The 16,580-nt window shown below is 52.1% G+C and overlaps 1 protein-coding gene across 2 annotated transcripts in view; it reads left to right on the top strand.

Moving 5' to 3' along the window:
* Positions 1-16,580, top strand: part of LTBP2 (latent transforming growth factor beta binding protein 2) — a 106,795-nt gene that overhangs the window by 48,662 nt on the left and 41,553 nt on the right. For both annotated transcript variants that reach the window (XM_034643199.1, XM_019794629.2), the window contains exons 4-8: positions 5,839-6,029; positions 8,168-8,338; positions 8,848-9,054; positions 9,934-10,211; positions 11,244-11,346. In XM_034643199.1, coding sequence (XP_034499090.1) covers positions 5,839-6,029; positions 8,168-8,338; positions 8,848-9,054; positions 9,934-10,211; positions 11,244-11,346 — 950 coding nt within the window. The remainder of the gene's footprint in view (positions 1-5,838; positions 6,030-8,167; positions 8,339-8,847; positions 9,055-9,933; positions 10,212-11,243; positions 11,347-16,580) is intronic.

Here is a 16,580-nt window from a genome sequence, read left to right as displayed (position 1 = left end):
GACCTGAGTCAAAGGCAGACTCTTAACCAGCTGAGCCACTCAGATGCCCCACTACTCTGTTTTCTTGACTATAAGATGGGGTAATGAGTAACTCTTAGAGTTATGGAGAGACCTACGTGAGATGATGTGGGCAATGTGGAATATTGGCATGGAGCCTGGCACAGAACGAGCATTTGTTAAATTGTGGCACGAGTTTATTCCCCATCTACGCCCTTCCCACTCCCTGCCACCCCACGTACATAGGTAACCCCTGTTATTAATTTCCAAGGTAGCCTTCCTAGGTTGCTTTATAAAGATGCAAATAAATGCAACACGTATGCTTATTTTCTCTGTGTTTACATGAAGGTTTACATACCCCACACCAGGAGTCAGCAAACTTTTCCATAAAAAGCCAGATAGTCAATATTGTAGGCTTCGTGTGACATATGGTTCTACAACTACTCAGCTCTGCCAGTTAGAGCAAAAGCAGCCACAGACAATGACCGTGACTCTGTCCCAGCTCAACTTTATTTATGGAAACTTAAACTTGAATTTCATAGCACTTTCTCATGTCATGAAATATATTCTTCTTTTGACCTTTTTCAACCATTTAAATATATTAAAAAACAGTTAGTTCACCGTCCGTATAAAAACGGTCGGTGGACCAGATCTAGGCTGTTTTTCCACTTTTCAGTATGTCTTGGAGAGCTTTCCAATAGACGTAAAGAAGCCACTTCTTTCTGTTTCGAGGGCATATGACTCCATCCTGTGGATATATCCCAGTTTGTTTAACCAATCTCCTATGGAAGGACACTTACGTTGTTTCTATTCTTTACAAAATATTTTGCTATTACGAAATAGGGCTGCTATGAATAATCTGGTTCATCCATCATTTTGGACATTCCCAAGTGTCTTAGGTCAGACTCCCCTAGAGGTGGAGCTGGGACATGGCTTCCGGTGTGTGATTTATTGGGGGATCGCCAAGGGAGGGAAGCAGAATGGGAAGGTGGAAAGAGCCTAGCAAGGATTGGTCCCAAGAAAATCAAGCCAAGGCCTGACTGAGGGTGGAGCTTGCAGAATTGTCCCCGCTTGAGGCAAGGGGCAGGGCTTTTGAATGTCTTGTTCCGGGCAGCCACTGGTGGTGGGAGGGGCTGGTCAGGTGGTTGCCATCCACCTAGAGCAAGACTCAGATGCAGCCAGTGGGAGGTGCACCAGCTGCAAAGGAGACCTGGGTAGGGTGGGCTCAGTGCCTACATGGCAGCTTTACCTGTGGCATCATCTTGGAGCTAGAACTGCAGGAGCAAAGCACAGATGCCCTCAGTGACATTGCCAGATTGCTCTTCTAAGGCCTGTGTCGATTTACGTTCCTACAGCAACGTTCGAGAATGCTTGTTTCAGCACAGTCTCTCACCAAATTAGTCTATTATTGAACCTCTGAATTTTTGCTAATCTAATGGATTAAAAATGCTATCTCAGAGTACGTTTCATTTGCACATCTCTTAGAATGAGCATATCTTCAGGGCACCTGGGTGGTTCAGTCCGTTAAGCGTTCAACCCTTGGTTTCTGCTCAGGTCATGATCTCAGGGTCCTGAGATTGAGCCCCGCTTCAGGCTCCGTGATCAGCAGGGAGTCTGCTTGAGATTCTCTCCCCCTCCCTCCCCTCCCCTTCCGCTCCTCCCCTCCCCTACACTCTCTTTTGGTCTCTCTCTCTCTCTAACATACATACATACATACATACATACATACATAAATAAATAAATAAATAAAATCCTTTAAAAGAGAAAGAGAAAGAGAGGGGCACCTGGGTGGCACAGCGGTTAAGCGTCTGCCTTCGGCTCAGGGCGTGATCCCGGCGTTGTGGGATCAAGCCCCACATCAGGCTCCTCCGCTGGAAGCCTGCTTCTTCCTCTCCCACTCCCCCTGCTTGTGTTCCCTCTCTCGCTGGCTGTCTCTATCTCTGTCAAATAAATAAATAAAATCTTTAAAAAAAGAGAGAGAGAGAGAGAGAGAATGAGCATATTTTCATGTGTTTAGGAAACATTTATATTTTTTCCCTGTGAACTGTTCATACCCCTTGGCTGATTTTTCTTTTAGGGCTACCAGTCAGCCTTTTCCATTTCCAGGAGCTCTTTCTATATTATGGAGATTGGTCCTTTGTCTCTGATAAGAGTGGCACCTCTTTTTCTATTTGTCATTTGTCTTTTTACTTTGTTGAAGGGTTTTGGCCAAGCAGGGCTTGGGATCATAGGGCTGTTTGGACAAGTAAGTGATAACTGTGTAGCATGCCTGGCATAATGCCTGCTACCTGGAAGACATTGGCTGGCTGTTATTTCCTTGTCGTCCCCGCCCCTCCATTCCATGCTTCATCTACCCATGCTGGCCCATGCTTCCCCGCCCCCTGCCACGCATTGTCTTGTGTTATTTTTCTAATCTGCAACGTCTTCCACTTCATTTTGGACTGTGAAAATCCTGCCCTTCTCTTAAGGCCCAGCTCAGACGCCGTGGTCTTTCTTACATCTGAATTCCGGTGCTGCTGTTAGCCATCACGGTCCTCCTTGGATCCAAGTTATTTGCACACATTTACCATGCTTTTCCTGAACCTCCGTTTCCTTATCTATACAATGGAGCTGCTGTGGAAAATAGAGATTTATTTTTATCACAAAACAATCCCAGGACCCTGAGATCATGACCTGATCACAGTCGCTCATTCTCTCTCTCAAATAAATAAAACCTAAAAAAAAAAAAAAAACAAATAAATAAAGCATCTGTCTCAGTCCTCAATAGATGGTAGCTCTAATTACTCTATGCACCTTGTATGATGTTTTTAAACTTTCTTTTAGCAGCAAAAGTCTTTGCAAATAAAACAGTATTTGAAGCCCAATTTATAAAGTAGATAGAGTGGAGCCTGCAGGCTCGGGGTCACTTGGGTGGGGTGGAGGGCATGGAGCCCCTCACCCACCTGTCTCCCCAGTTGCTTTTGAAAACCTCAGTGTTAAATATCTTTTCAGAATGGCAGAATGTGGGCACACCACATTGAACTAAGTGGCGTCTTTGTGGGTATGCACCGTCCGGGCACTTTTCACTTGAGTCTGAAGATCCCAGCCAGCAGGGGCAGGAAGGTTTTTTTCCCTCCCAAATTGGTTGAAAGAGCCCCAAAGTCCTCAGACTAGAGTAGCTCCGTGGCTTCCTCTTGGCTTGGTGCTAACCTGTCATGAATGTGTCATTGGGCCATGAAGAAATGAAGAAAATAAAGTCAATGTGGTGAGGTTTCCATGAAGTTAAGCTTATTCAAATGTTTCTTTTTGGCATTGCAATGTCTTATCTTTCATGGAATTATGGTGGTCATCATTGGTAGGTGTGTGTGTGAATTTCTTATTTACCTAAACAAAAAATTGGCAACTCTATGTGGTTCCCCTACATTCGTTTCAAAATGTTACTGATTCACAAGACCCTAAAATCTTAGAGATAGCTGTTCTGGTCCATTGTGGCTGCTTTGCCAGGACTTCCTGGAACAATCCCAGAGAGATAGCAAATTCTCTTCTTGCCAGGAAAGTTCAAGAACCGTTATCCTTTGATGAAATCAAAGCAGCTCTTCCCAGGCTGAGTAGACGGACCGTCTCCTGTGGGGGGCTGTGGTCCAAGAAAGTCATCTTCTCGGTGAAGCTCTTGCTTGCCTCTGTGGCCACCACTCTTGTCCTTAAGGGGACATTGCTTCTTTACGCCACTCTGGGCCCAACATGGCGCCACACCCTTTCCTTGATGTCCCACGACCTAACTGAGACTACGATGGGGCATGCAACTGGGCTTTTGCTAAAGGCTTGTGAATCACTTGAGAGAAATAAGCGTGAAGATAACACGAAGCCAGACTACGGGGCTTACAGACTCCACAGCCCTTGACATATAAGGGTGCTTGGACAGTATAACAAAGTGTTCTGGGGAGCCTTTCATTCCCCTTAGATGAAGAAGAATTTTCAGTGGCTTGTCTGAACTGTATCTAGTACTTCTTTTGTCGTTCACGTGATTTTAAAATTCTGGCATATTTTTCAACTTATGACCATTTACTTCTATTTGCAAAGTAATCACATGGCCTCGCTGTTTCTCTTAGTCCCCACTCCAGCCCCACGACGTGGCGTTGCTATTCCCACTTTACTAATGAGGAATCTGAGGCTCAGAGGAGCTCCATAACTTGCTCAGGCCATTCTGCTAGAAGAGGAAGAACGGACATTTGCCTGGCCTCATCCTGTTCTCTCCCCTCGGTACAGCCAGGTCCTACCTACAACTAGGGAACGTGGGAGTGTCTTTGTTGACGGTGGTTTTTCTCTTCTCTGCAACATTAACCACTGGCCTTAGGATTTGAACTCGGGAATCTTGGGGCCATCAGCATTGAGTTCCATTGGAGAAACAAGTGACAGCAATGATAACAGTGACAACAAACTACCAAGAAAGAACCCTTGGAGTTTCAATCTTGGCCAGATTGGGGAGCTCTTTGTCGGTCAAGTTCAAAAAAGTGCAGAACTGGGCAGAACATGAGCTACTCCTTTCATCTTTCTAGGGTGCTTTGCGGTGCTGGCACTACGCAGCCTGGTGCTACCAGGAGGAGACTCCCACCAACCCACCAGCTTGCTCTCCCTCTCTCTCTCTGGCACACTCTGGGAAGCTCTTGAAAGGGCTGTGTTTTCTGCTGCAGCTGATTGTGTAGATCTTTTCCTGGGAATGAGGAGCAGGAGCCTGAAGTTTGGGCTCCCAGTTCTGGCCCATTACAGCCCAGAACTTCTTGAGTGGATAACAGAACCTCTCTCCCACTCCAGACCCCAAACTCAGGAAGGAGGGTGAGGCATGGTTGGGGCCTGTCAGGTTAAGGATTTGCTGCCAGTGGCCCTGGAAGGAAGACCACCATTAAAGCCTATGGGAGCCAAACTCTGAGCAAAAGGGCCTGGGGTCGGGGGGCTAAACATTGCCTAGGGAAGTACTGGGGTACCCACGTCTGACATCTCTCCTGATTTGGCTTCTGCCAGGAAAGGAAAGAGGCAGCTTGCTCATGGCCTAGGCACCCACAGTCCACAGAATTGGAGTAGAGACAGCAGAAGGAGAGGGTCCTACACCTTATCCCACTTGGGCAAGGAATCCAGTGGAGAGGCTAGTGTTGGGGCCTACTGGGGGAAGGAGGGACCGACTGGGGGAAGGAGGGACCAACTGGGGGAAGGAGGGACCTGCTGGGGGAAGGAAGAGCCTACTGGGGGAAGGAGCACCCTCCAGGCCTAAGCGGATGCTCCTAGGCTGAGCTTCCATCACGGCCTGGGCTGGTCTCTTAGGTGGCGCAGGAGTCAAGATGCTCGGGCTTGGAATCCCAAGGCTGTGATTTACTGGCTGTCTTGGACCAGAACCCTCTCTCACTCTCGCTCCATTTCAAATAAATACATAAAGTCTAAAAAAAAAAAAAAAGTGGCAGGGTGTAGGTTTGAGGCAGACTTCGGTTTGGGGACAGAGGTTGGTCCCTAAGAGTCTCAAAGACTCTCAGAATGTCAGAGCCACATGGGACCAGTCTAACACCTTCGTTTTATAGTCAAGGGCCCTGAGGCCCAGAGAAGCTGTGACTTACCCAGAATAACCCAGCAAACACCTGGCTATTCCACATAGGGGTAGACATTCTCACAGAACCAACTGGCAGGCCAGGGCACCTCCACATCCCTGAGTCACTGCACACGGGTGGAGAGAAGGCAGCCAAACACGGGGCACTCTTCTAGTGCTAAGGCAGGGGATGGGCGGCCTGAGCGGGGACAGAGGGCCTGAGCAGGGACAGAGGGCACAGCGATGTTGCTCCTGGGCAGTAAACTCCTGTTCCACCATTATCTTCACAGGACCCTGAGTGGGCTCAGCCAGACCCAACCCTCCCAGCAGCACGTGGGGTTGTCCCGGACTGTCCGGCTTTACCCAACCACCGCAGCCAGTGGTCAGCTCACCTCCAATGCCCTGCCCGCAGGGCCAGGCCTTGAGCGAAGGGATGGCACCCATCAGGCAGCGTATCTGGACCACCCGTCATCCCCCTGGGGTAAGGATGCCCTGTCTCAGGATCCTAGAAGAGCAGGGCATCTAAATCTCTAACCTTCTTAGCCCCACCTTTGCTCTCCCTCCACTCGCACAGACGGGCCGAGTTTTACCTGTCCCTCATCCTCAGCCAATCAACCAGAAGTTGCCAAGTGCCTGCTTTGTGCCAGGCTCCAAGGATCCCAAACCAGCTCAACAGGGACTTTGCCCCTGTCACACATTCTGCCTTTGCTTCCTTCATATCCAGCCATGAACCTCATCTCCCTGGCCCGGGTCCTAACACCTCATCCTTCCTGCAAACCGCAGCCTTCCTGGACCAACCTGACCAGTTGCTTCCTTAGTACCCACAGCTGGGCCTCTGCTTTCTAGAGGAGACAACTGAACCCACATCCTTGTGGGTTCACACCTCGGCACATTCTGGTCATTGCCCTACAGTCCTTTCCTTTGTGCCTGCTCCCTCTCTGTCTCTATCTCTGTCTCTGTCTCTGTCTGTCTCTCTGTGTCTCTGTCTCTTTCACTCTCTCATCCCACAGAGCAGCTACTCCAAGCTGCCCCCACTTTTCCAAGTCCCATCCCATCACGCCTGCCACCTCTTGCAGAGCTCCTCACCTTCCTGCCCATCTGCCCACCGTGCACACCACTCCCATAGCTAAACCAGGGCCTAAGCTCACCTCCTTTCTTTTTTTCCCATGTTAAAAGTTGAGGTGAAATTCACATAAAATTAACCATTTTAAAGTGTGCACATCAGTGGTTTTTAGTGTATTCATAATTCTGTGCAACTGCCGTCACTATCTAATTCTAGAACATTGTCATCACTCCCAAAAGAAACCCCATACCCATTAAGCCTCTCCCGCAAGCTCCGGGCCCCACTGGTCTACTTTGTCTCTAGGGATTTGCTTACCTTGGACATGTCCTAATGGAACCTGTACAATATGTGGCCTTTTGTGTCTGCTGTAACTTAGTATCATGTCTTCAAGGTTTATCCCTCTCAGTACTCATTCTTTTTTAGAGTCCGTGACTCCTTTCTTGCCATCTTGAAAAAGGGGTGTTCCCCTTCTTCATTCCTCTAGAACGCTAGACCATCCCTTGTCCTCCCCCCACACCTCTCTCTTCCCTCTTCAGCCTGTCCCCCCTTCTGGCCCCTTCCCATGAGCAGATACACTTGGTTCTGGTGCCCATTCTCACACACACGCTTGCACACTCACACAGTCCACAGAGATCTTTCTCTGCTTCCCTTGGGCTTCCTCCCTGTCTCTCCCCTCTTCCCAGACTAGCTTCCTAAACACACGGTCTATACAGACTTTTTATACTTCCCTCCTCGAGCCCCCTCCCCTGGCTTCCCTCCCTGGGCTCCGCACGCTGAATGAATACCCTTCCTTTGTATTTCCACTGCCACCACCTGTGTTGCGGAACCAGCTTGCATGGCTGCAGTGACCTCCCAGCTGGTCCCCCTGCTTCCCCGTCCCCGTGCACACTCCAGCTGGGAGGGCACCAGTCCCCCACACATTCTCTTTGATCTCTCACTGAAAACTTTCAAAGGCTTCCCACTACCAACCAAATAAAGTGCCCGTCCTCGTTCCGGCAATCAGGGCACTCCACAGCCTGACTCTAGTCGTTCTCGCAGGCTCTGTCTTCCTCCCCTTCTCTTAGAAAACTCCTCTCCAGCAAGTCACAGCTACGGTCAGTTCTCTGCCCGCATGTTCCAAGCCCAGCTGCGACACTTGCAAGCTGTGTGAAGTGGGGCAGCCCAGCCTTCTCTGGGCCTCAGTTTCCTTAACTGTAAAATAGAAGTATCAGATGGGATGTAGGAACATGGTCAATATTCAGCCATTGTAACCTACAAAAATGGCAATTTCTAATGGTTTAACCTAAAAGAGTACTCCCCCAAGAAGGACAAGAGTTCATGTGCATAAAGCACGAGCTTCAAGGTTGACACGTTGGCAGCCCTCAATGCATGTTGGACTATGAGCTTCTCAAAGGTAGTACCCTGCCCCCCACTATGGGACCTTGCTTCCAGGACGTACTTAGCAAATGCCCTTGGGATGGATTCACCCCAACCCCATGGGCCTTTCTAACCAGCCTCTGGAGGTCACAGCTGTGCCTCTCAGCCCTGCCCCCTGGACCCAAGCCCTCTCTCTGCAGGGCTGAACCTCACTGAGAAAATCAAGAAGATTAAGATCGTCTTCACTCCCACCATCTGCAAGCAGACTTGTGCCCACGGACACTGTTCCAACAGCTGTGAGCGTGGCGACACCACCACCCTGTATAGCCAGGGTGGTCATGGGCATGACCCCAAGTCTGGCTTCCGCATCTGTGAGTTCCTTCCCCCCTCAGGGGGTTCCCAGGCCCTGGGGGGGGGCAGGGTGGCGAGAGGGACAGGACTGCCTTGGGCAGGAGCCCAGACCTTCTGCAGGAAGGAAGCCTACTGCTCTCACACTATGGCTTCTGTGAGTTGTCTTCAGTCACACAGAACGCTGAGTCCTCACCAGCTCTGTGACAGCCTAGCTGTGTGACTCTAGGAGTCCATGGTTCCTCCACAGAGAAGTGAGGGAGTTAGCGCCGCAGCCCTCCTGTCCCCCAGGTTATTGTGGGGTCCTGGGAAGGCATGAAAGGGCTATTTAGAAAGGCAAAGGCTGGCTATTATCTACCCTTCCTCACTCCCAGCCTCCTGGAAAGTCCCTGCGTTTCAGGGTGTGCTGGGCTCCCCGGGCCATCCAGATTGGAGTTCCTGCTCCCCCTGCTTCCCGGTGGTCACCCCCCAGCCCCGTGGTGGGCGCTGCTATGTTCTCCTACCATCAGTCACCTTGAGATCGATGTTGCAGATTTCTGCCAGATCCCTTGCCTGAACGGAGGCCGCTGCATCGGCCGGGACGAGTGCTGGTGCCCCACCAACTCCACCGGCAAGTTCTGCCACCTGCCCTCCCCGAAGCTGGACACGGGGCCTCCAGAGAGGGGCTCCCGCCACGGGGCCCTATGGGAAGGCCCCTTGAGGCAGTCCACATTCACTTTGCCTCTCTCCAACCAGCTGGGTGAGTGTGGGGCTGGGGGGTACACTGGGTCACGGGCATGGGGGTGCTGGCATTGTGGAGAGGGCACGGAAGCGGCCTCCATTCAGACCTCCCTCCTTCTCTGCCCCCGGGGCTCGATTTCATTTCCTAAACTTCTCTTTGCCCTTCCTCCAAATTCATCAATATTTTTTTTTTGTCCTTGCCCCCAGTGGGTGCTATAGATGAGACAAAAAAGTGTAAAGGCACAGTCCTGCCTCCAGGGAACCCTCAGCCCTGGACAAGAGAGTAGGGCTGTATAGGAAGGAGAACATCATATAAAACATGTCATTTCCCTGCCTTCCATTATCAGGTGCCACGTAAAAGGCACCAAAAATACAGACTTCCATAGAAGGTCAGGGGGTGGAGAGCCCCCTAACTGTGCTCAGGAAGGCTGCATGAAGGAGGTGGACTTCAGTTGGCCTTAAAGGGTGGATAGCCTTTGACTAAGCAGAGGTGGACTTCAGTTGGCCTTAAAGGGTGGATAGCCTTTGACTAAGCAGAGAAGGGGGGATGGGTTCCCCTGTGCAGGGACCAGCGGAAGCCACGGGGTGGAGGTGGGGCCCTGCAGGGTCTGTTGGGCCAGAGTTCAGGGGTTGTGCAGGATGGTGGGGGGAGGTAGAATCAGGAAGGTAGTTTGGAGGTTGAGAATGAAGGTCCTTCATTGGATGATGCAGAGTGAAGGAGTTTGTGCCCCACCCCGTCCTCACTGGGGAGTTGTTCTGGGTTTGAGAAGAGAGTGGAAAAATGGAGGGAGAGTTCGGGGGAAACACAGAGCCAGTGGCCTGCCTGGCCCAGGGGTGGTGGGCCCTCTTCAGAAGGTGAGGCCCTGTTGCCCAGCTCTGACCCAGCCCCTGTGCCCAGCCTCCGTGAACCCCTCCCTGGTGAAGGTGCATATCCACCACCCGCCGGAGGCCTCCGTGCAGGTCCATCAGGTGGCTCGGGTGCGGGGCGAGGCCCCGGAGGAGAACAGCGTGGAGACCAGACCCTCACCCCGGCTCCCCGCCAGCCCCCGCCACAGCCACTGGGACGGCAACAGCATCCCCGCGCGGTCTGGAGAGGCCCCTCAGCCACCACCCCCAGCAGCACCCAGGCCTCCAGGACGGCTGGGCCGCTGTTATCTGAGCTCTGTGAACGGACAGGTGAGAAGGCCCCTGCCTCAGCCCTAGAGCTTCCAGAATAGTGACTGCCCCTCACTCTGCCCCTTCTCTCTGCTCCTCATCCTTATGGAATGACTGTCTGCAGAGGCTCCTATTCCCCGTATGGGAAAACGCAGGGCATTAAACTGCCCGAGCAAGGAGAGGCCTCCTTACTACCCAGGCTCCGCTGGATACTTGTCAGAGCCAGGCATGCCGAAGAGGCCCCGAAAGAGTTCCCCTCTGGAAGGGCACCAGCATCCTCTGGTCCCAGTAAACCCTGGCCTGTCCTGGAGCCGAGCCTAGGACTCGGGCTGTTGGATCCGACAAGAAAGAGTATGGTATTCCATGGCGATTGGGGATCACAGAGATGTGGAATTAGAAAAGGCGGGTTAAATCCTAAAGCCTTGGGGGTAAAAGGTGAGAGACACTCCATAACGTCCGTAGTCAGTGATGGGAAATCAGAGGAGATTTTCTGAGTCTAGGTACCTAAAAATATGGGCTAAGCCAGAACCAGGAGGGTTTTTGTTGGAGTTGCATTTTGGTGTTTCCAGAAACCCCTCCCAAGGTTAGGGAACTGGAGGAGGTAGGGAGTAGCCAGGGGATAGGGACTCTAAGTCCCCAGGCCCTCCTTGGCCTCTCAACTTGCAGTGTCCCTGAGCCTAGACCCTGTTCATGGGGAAGGCTTGCATCATGCATGACCCTATAGTTCTCTGGAGTTTGACAGAAGAAAGCCCATCCTTTGGGACCCTTGGTGGGCTGGGGACATGGAAGGGGCCAGTTTGCAGACCTGCACAGAGCAGATCTTTTCTTATCTGGGTGTGCCATGGCCCCAGGTTTAGGGTTTGGTGGGATGGACTACAAGTTTCTCTGCTTCCTTCCCTGGCATCCCCTGACTCTCTCCTCTCCTCCCTTGGCTGAGACATCCCTGTAGCAGGACGTTGGGGTTGAGCTCTTGCCTCGGGTTTTCCTGGGATAGCTCTGTGCACAGCAGGGAAGGGAAGAGGGTATGATGGGTGTCTGTGGCCTTTTTTCCAGTGTGCCAACCCCTTGCTGGAGCTGACTGCCCAAGAGGATTGCTGTGGCAGTGTGGGAGCCTTCTGGGGGGTGACCTCATGTGCCCCATGCCCCCCAAGACCAGGTGAGTGCCAGGCGCCAGGGGGTAGGGTTTGGGGCAAGGCTTTCCCAAGGCCTGGCCTCCGCTTCCTCTCCCACCAGGGTCTCAGAGGCCAGGCAGGGAGAACAGGCTGGTAAACTGGGCAGGCTTTCCAGATCTGCTTTGAGGGTGCACCCAGCTGGTGGCCGAGGTTCCTGACGGCTCAGATGGCTCGGTCCCAGGTGCAGCCTGGACTCTCTGCTCTGATTGCCTGGGAGGGTTTCCTCCCTCTCATTGTTCTTGCTCAGATTTAGGCTCATCCCATGCTGGGCCCCTTCTACACACACCCCCGCCCAGGCATCAGGGGCCCAGGGATCTTGATTTAGTGACTCAGCGTTTCCCTCATTCTCTCCCTGGAGGGGCCTCCAGGCCTCCTCCTCACCTCCTCACCTCCTGTTTCCTAACACAGTCAGGGTTGGGTGTCTGTCCCAGAGGGTCCTCTGCCTTAGGATATGGGAAACCCAGTTCCCTGCCCTCTTTTGGAGGGTGGGAAAAGCCTAACATGTATTCATTCATTCATTCGCTCGTTTGTTCATTTATTCGCCAAATACTAACCAGGATTTGGGAGTCAGCAAAATGCCCGTTCATGCTGCTCTCCTAGGTGTCGATCTTACGGCTGGGAGGTGGGTGATGAGGTCCCTGTGCCCGAGTATGGCTTCTGCCCGCTCGGCCTCTCTTCTCCCTCCTGGCCCCACTCCTAGGGCCTGGGCCTGGCCTGGGCCTGGCCTGGATTTCTTTTTCCTGTCAACAGTCGACTTGGTGAGTTGGCTTTGTAGGGGGCCTGGGCTGGAGCCCAAAGGAGGGAGGGACAGGGCTGTTCCTAACTTCAAACTTGGTTGTGGAGCAGTGACTGTATTTTCCAAATTAAAAATAAGTGTGGACGGTTTAGCAGCGTGATGGAGCTTTTGGTGAAGCAGCAAAGGCTAGCAGTGAGCTTCCAGGCTTGAGCATCCAACACGGAGCAGGTACCAGGCCCAGCTCTGCTGGCTGACTTCTTCCCTGCACCATCTCTGGTCTGCAGAATGGAGACAGTAATGGTGCCAGTGGGGCTGCTCTGGAGAGTAGATGAGGCATGTGCTTAGCCTTAGGTCAGGAAACAGTAGCTGTTACTATTATTGCTGCAAAGTATCCCTCCACAAAGGGAAAAGGGAGTGGACCCACTGCCCCGTGGGGGAAGAGGGCCTTGAACTGCTCAGTGTCTCCCCCTGCAGGCCAGAGATGTCTCACCACTTTTCTTCTTCCCCTCTTTCCCTTCCTCCTGGTTAGGCCCACCCTTGAGACTCCCACATCCCACGTTCCAATCAGTCAATGGATATTTACATTAATGGAGCACCCATTTGAAGTGCTTCTAGGGTGCAGGCTCAGGAAAGACAGTGAAGACTGAGGCTGAAGCAGTGCCTCCTCTCTCCAAGCTTACCGTCTGGGGTATGGGGTGGGGGTGGGGGATATAAAGGTAGCACTAACTAGACAAATGCCAAATGCTGTGGGAACACAGCGGAACTGGGACCACGGATAGGTCCTATAGCACCTTTGTACAAATTAGAGAAAGGTGCCACTTCCTTTGTTCAAAACAGTCTTTACAAATACAAATCTAAGATGCCAGCGATTCTCTGAGATTCTCTGGTGCTTTTGTGCAGTGGACAACCTGCACATCTGTTCACTGTGGGGTAGGGGATCCAAATTTGTGGATCAGGGAAAGCTTCTTATAGGGGGTGACATCCAGGATGAGATCTGAAGAATTATTAGAGTAAGCCAAAGAGATGGGAAAGAGCTCAACAGCCCAAGGAAATTGCAGATGCAGGAGAGACCAAGAGAGTGAGAAACTTTTCCTGGAGCACAGCACACCCACGGCTGTGCCCTCACCTCCTCCCTGTCCCAGTTAGTGCCTCCCACCCCCCTCCCCCACTGTGTTCAGCACATCTCAGCAAGCCGGGCACCAGGGTTCAAACCCTGGAATGTCAAGCATTCCAGCACATGGAGCAAGAAATAACAAAGACCAGGGAACGTAAACACTTATAACACATTAGAGTGCAGCTGGGCATTGTATAGAGAAGGGGCAAGACGCTGAGGAACCTTGTTTGTGTTGACAGGGTGCCAGACACCCAGCTCCATGCCTGAGCCTGGGGCTGGGGGTTGGGAATGTTTCTCTAAGTAGGCATGACAAGCAAGCTACCGTGCAAGAGTCAGAGGAAGAAAAGGTGAGCTGCTGGAGTGGGTTTGGGAATGGTTGGCAAGGCAGGCAGGACTTCTGGGTTCTAGAACTTTCCCAGGTCTGGTGGCTTTGTCCCTCTGAGCCTCTAAGTCTCCTCTGATGATATAAGGCTGTGTCCTTCAGGGAAGGGCTTTGTTATCCCCAATGAGTTCATCTAGCAGAATCAGGGAGTGAAGGGAGTAATAAAACCAGCAGCCGGGAGCTATGCAACTTCATGGTCTCCCCTAAATCACCTTTTGGTTTCTGAGGTTCCATGCTGGACTGTCAAAGAAGGCCCCTGCAGAATGATGCTATTTCTTTTTTTTTTTTTAAGACTTTATTTATTTATTTGACAGAGATAGAGACAGCCAGCGAGAGAGGGAACACAAGCAGGGGGAGTGGGAGAGGAAGAAGCAGGCTCCCAGTGGAAGAGCCTGATGTGGGGCTCGATCCCATAACGCCAGGATCACGCCCTGAACCGAAGGCAGACGCTTAACCGCTGTGCCACCCAGGCGCCCCAGAATGATGCTATTTCTGATGAGGAAAGGGACTGCCTTGAAGTCTCATTTATATGGCACAGATAAGTCCCTTTTCTTCTGGAAAAAAATTTCTCCAGTGCTCTCTTTCTTAGGGAGATGGCTCAGAGAGTCAATTTAGGTCAGCCTCTGATCCCCTCCCTTCTTTATCCCTTCACTCTGGGTGACAGATACTGCTGACCTTCCAGGACTTGGCCTGAGCCCCATCTTCTTGACCCTTGGGGGTTTTCAGAGCCTCTGCAGTTCCCCTTTCAGGGTCCAAAGAACGCACAGCTCTCAAAAGCCATTTTGATTGAGGCCACATTTTTGAGTTTTTGTCTGAGAAAGACAGACATCTGGGCTGACTGGAAAGTTGGCTGCCGCCCCATCTGGCTTGGCACTGGCTGTGTCAACCCCCAGGCCCCTTCGCTGGGGCAGACGGGGCTGGCACCCTGCTCTCAGCCCGCAGTGGTGGGTTCCAGCTGTTCGCCACGAGATCATCTGTCCGTGTGCCTGGCATGGGATGAGGTCACCTCAAAACCCATGCCCCTCCCTGTCCCTCCAGGAACTGCGATTCTCTCGCTCTGCCCCTTCAAGGAGTTCTGCTTCTTTCCCTCTTAAAGGGAATGATGGCCACCTCTTGGGGAACTTTCACGCCAAGCTGGGCTCTTCACCTGCTTTAGCTCATGAAATTGTTGCAACCACGTGCAAGCTAAGGGTCTTTGTCCCCACTTGACAAATGAGGAAGGTGAAGCTCAGAGAGGGCTGAGCAACTTGTCTACGGTCACACAGCAGGACAGGGGAGCAAGGCTTCAAGCCACAGTGTGTCTGATTCTCAGCTGACCAGGATCTCCCGAATCATTCTGGGGGGACTTGAGCCTGCCTGTAGACAACAAAATCCAAGCTGTTAGACTGGGAGTTCACAGCCAGGAGGGGGCCGCCCAGGGTCGTGTTTCATGAGTAATGTGCGCATGAAGGACAACATCCCTCCAGAAGCCTGGGATTGTGTAGACACGGCAGCAACCTGCAGCTCAGGCCTGAGAGTTCCCGGAGATGTGCTGGACGGATTGTCCCAGAGCGAAGCCGGTAGGCTTGTTCCATGTGGTTCTGGAGGGCTAAAGCCAGTGTGTGGATGTTTCTGGTGAGCAGAGCTCAATTTGAAACTGAACACAAGGAACGGTTTATTTTTAAAAACTGCAGCTTATCAAAACCCAGTGGTATAATGGGGTGTGTCCGGAAGTACTTCTCTCCCCATCACGGAGAGGAAGCCTCCTAAGAACTGGTCATAGGAGGAGCTGGAAAGGATATTGATCTTTGAGGGAATGGAGGTTCATTTGTATGTGTCTGAAAATGTGTTGGAAATCCTCAGTAGAAAGCAAGCTTTGGTTTGCCTTGGTTTTGCCAGGGCCTTTGCCCACGGGACCGTTTCAGGCGAGGCCAGCCCCTGCAGAGGGGGGCGCGTGCTAGAGGATGCAGGCAGCTGGCAGGATGTGGAGCGGGGAGCCCCAGGGCAAGTCACAGCAACAATATTGTTATCGTCACCATCGCTGTTAGCAACCGTGTCTTCAGAGAGCATAAGCACCAGGCACTATGCTAAGTGCTTCCTCATTCCCCTGCATCCTGACCACGTCCCTGGGAGTTGGGCATGACCATCTTCATTTTACGGTGAGGAAGTTGTGTCTATGTGACCTGAGGCCCCTGCCTCTAACCGGCCTGTGATCTGCCTTCTGGCTGCTTCTTGTGCACCGGGCTTGGGGAATCAACTAGAGGACCCCGGCTTAGGGACCAGCTGTGCTGGGGTGGGGCCCCTGTTCTCTGGGACTCTGGCTGAGACGCCCAGTCTCCTGCCCTCAGGAAATGGGATTTTTCAGAATTCCAGTTGTTGGGCTGAAAAAAAAAGCAGTGTCTCTTTGGCTCAGGGATGTTCTGAGAGCTTCTTCCAAGGGACTCAAGGTCTCCAGGGAATTGTGCCTCAGCTCAAGTTAGCGCCCTGCTTACCCCAGGGTGGGGATCACCCACATGCGGCATCTCTGGCCTGGAGAGGTCCAGGGAGGGCGGAGGTGGGGGTGGCTGGAGTGGCACCTGTCTGAGCCAAGGGTCTGACCAGACTCCTCTCCACCTCACTGCTTGTGGTGACCAAGACACCCACTTTGGCTTTCATGCTGGCCCAAGGAAGCCGTCAGAACCTTTGGGTGGGATGTCCACAATCCTTGGGGGGATCCAGGAGGACTTCGCCAAGCAGTAAAATCTGGAATAATGAACCTTATAATAATCACCAATATGTGACAAGGATCGTGCTCAGAGTTTTGCCTGCTTTTTTACTGTTCACAATAGCCGCCAGGAAGGCATTGTCACCTACATTTTACTGATAAGAAAACTCAGAGAGGTTGAGTAACCTGCACGGGTGTCTCCAGCCAGTGAGGGGCAGCAGCCTGCTTGCAGTCCTTGAGACTGTGTTGCTGGAAGGAAGGAAGGAAGGAAGGAAGGAAGGAAGGAAGGAAGGAAGGAAGGAA

Source organism: Ailuropoda melanoleuca, chromosome 14, assembly GCF_002007445.2.
Source record: "Ailuropoda melanoleuca isolate Jingjing chromosome 14, ASM200744v2, whole genome shotgun sequence".
In the NCBI taxonomy this organism is placed as follows: Eukaryota; Metazoa; Chordata; class Mammalia; order Carnivora; family Ursidae; genus Ailuropoda; species Ailuropoda melanoleuca.
This window is presented reverse-complemented; position numbering and strand designations above follow the sequence as displayed.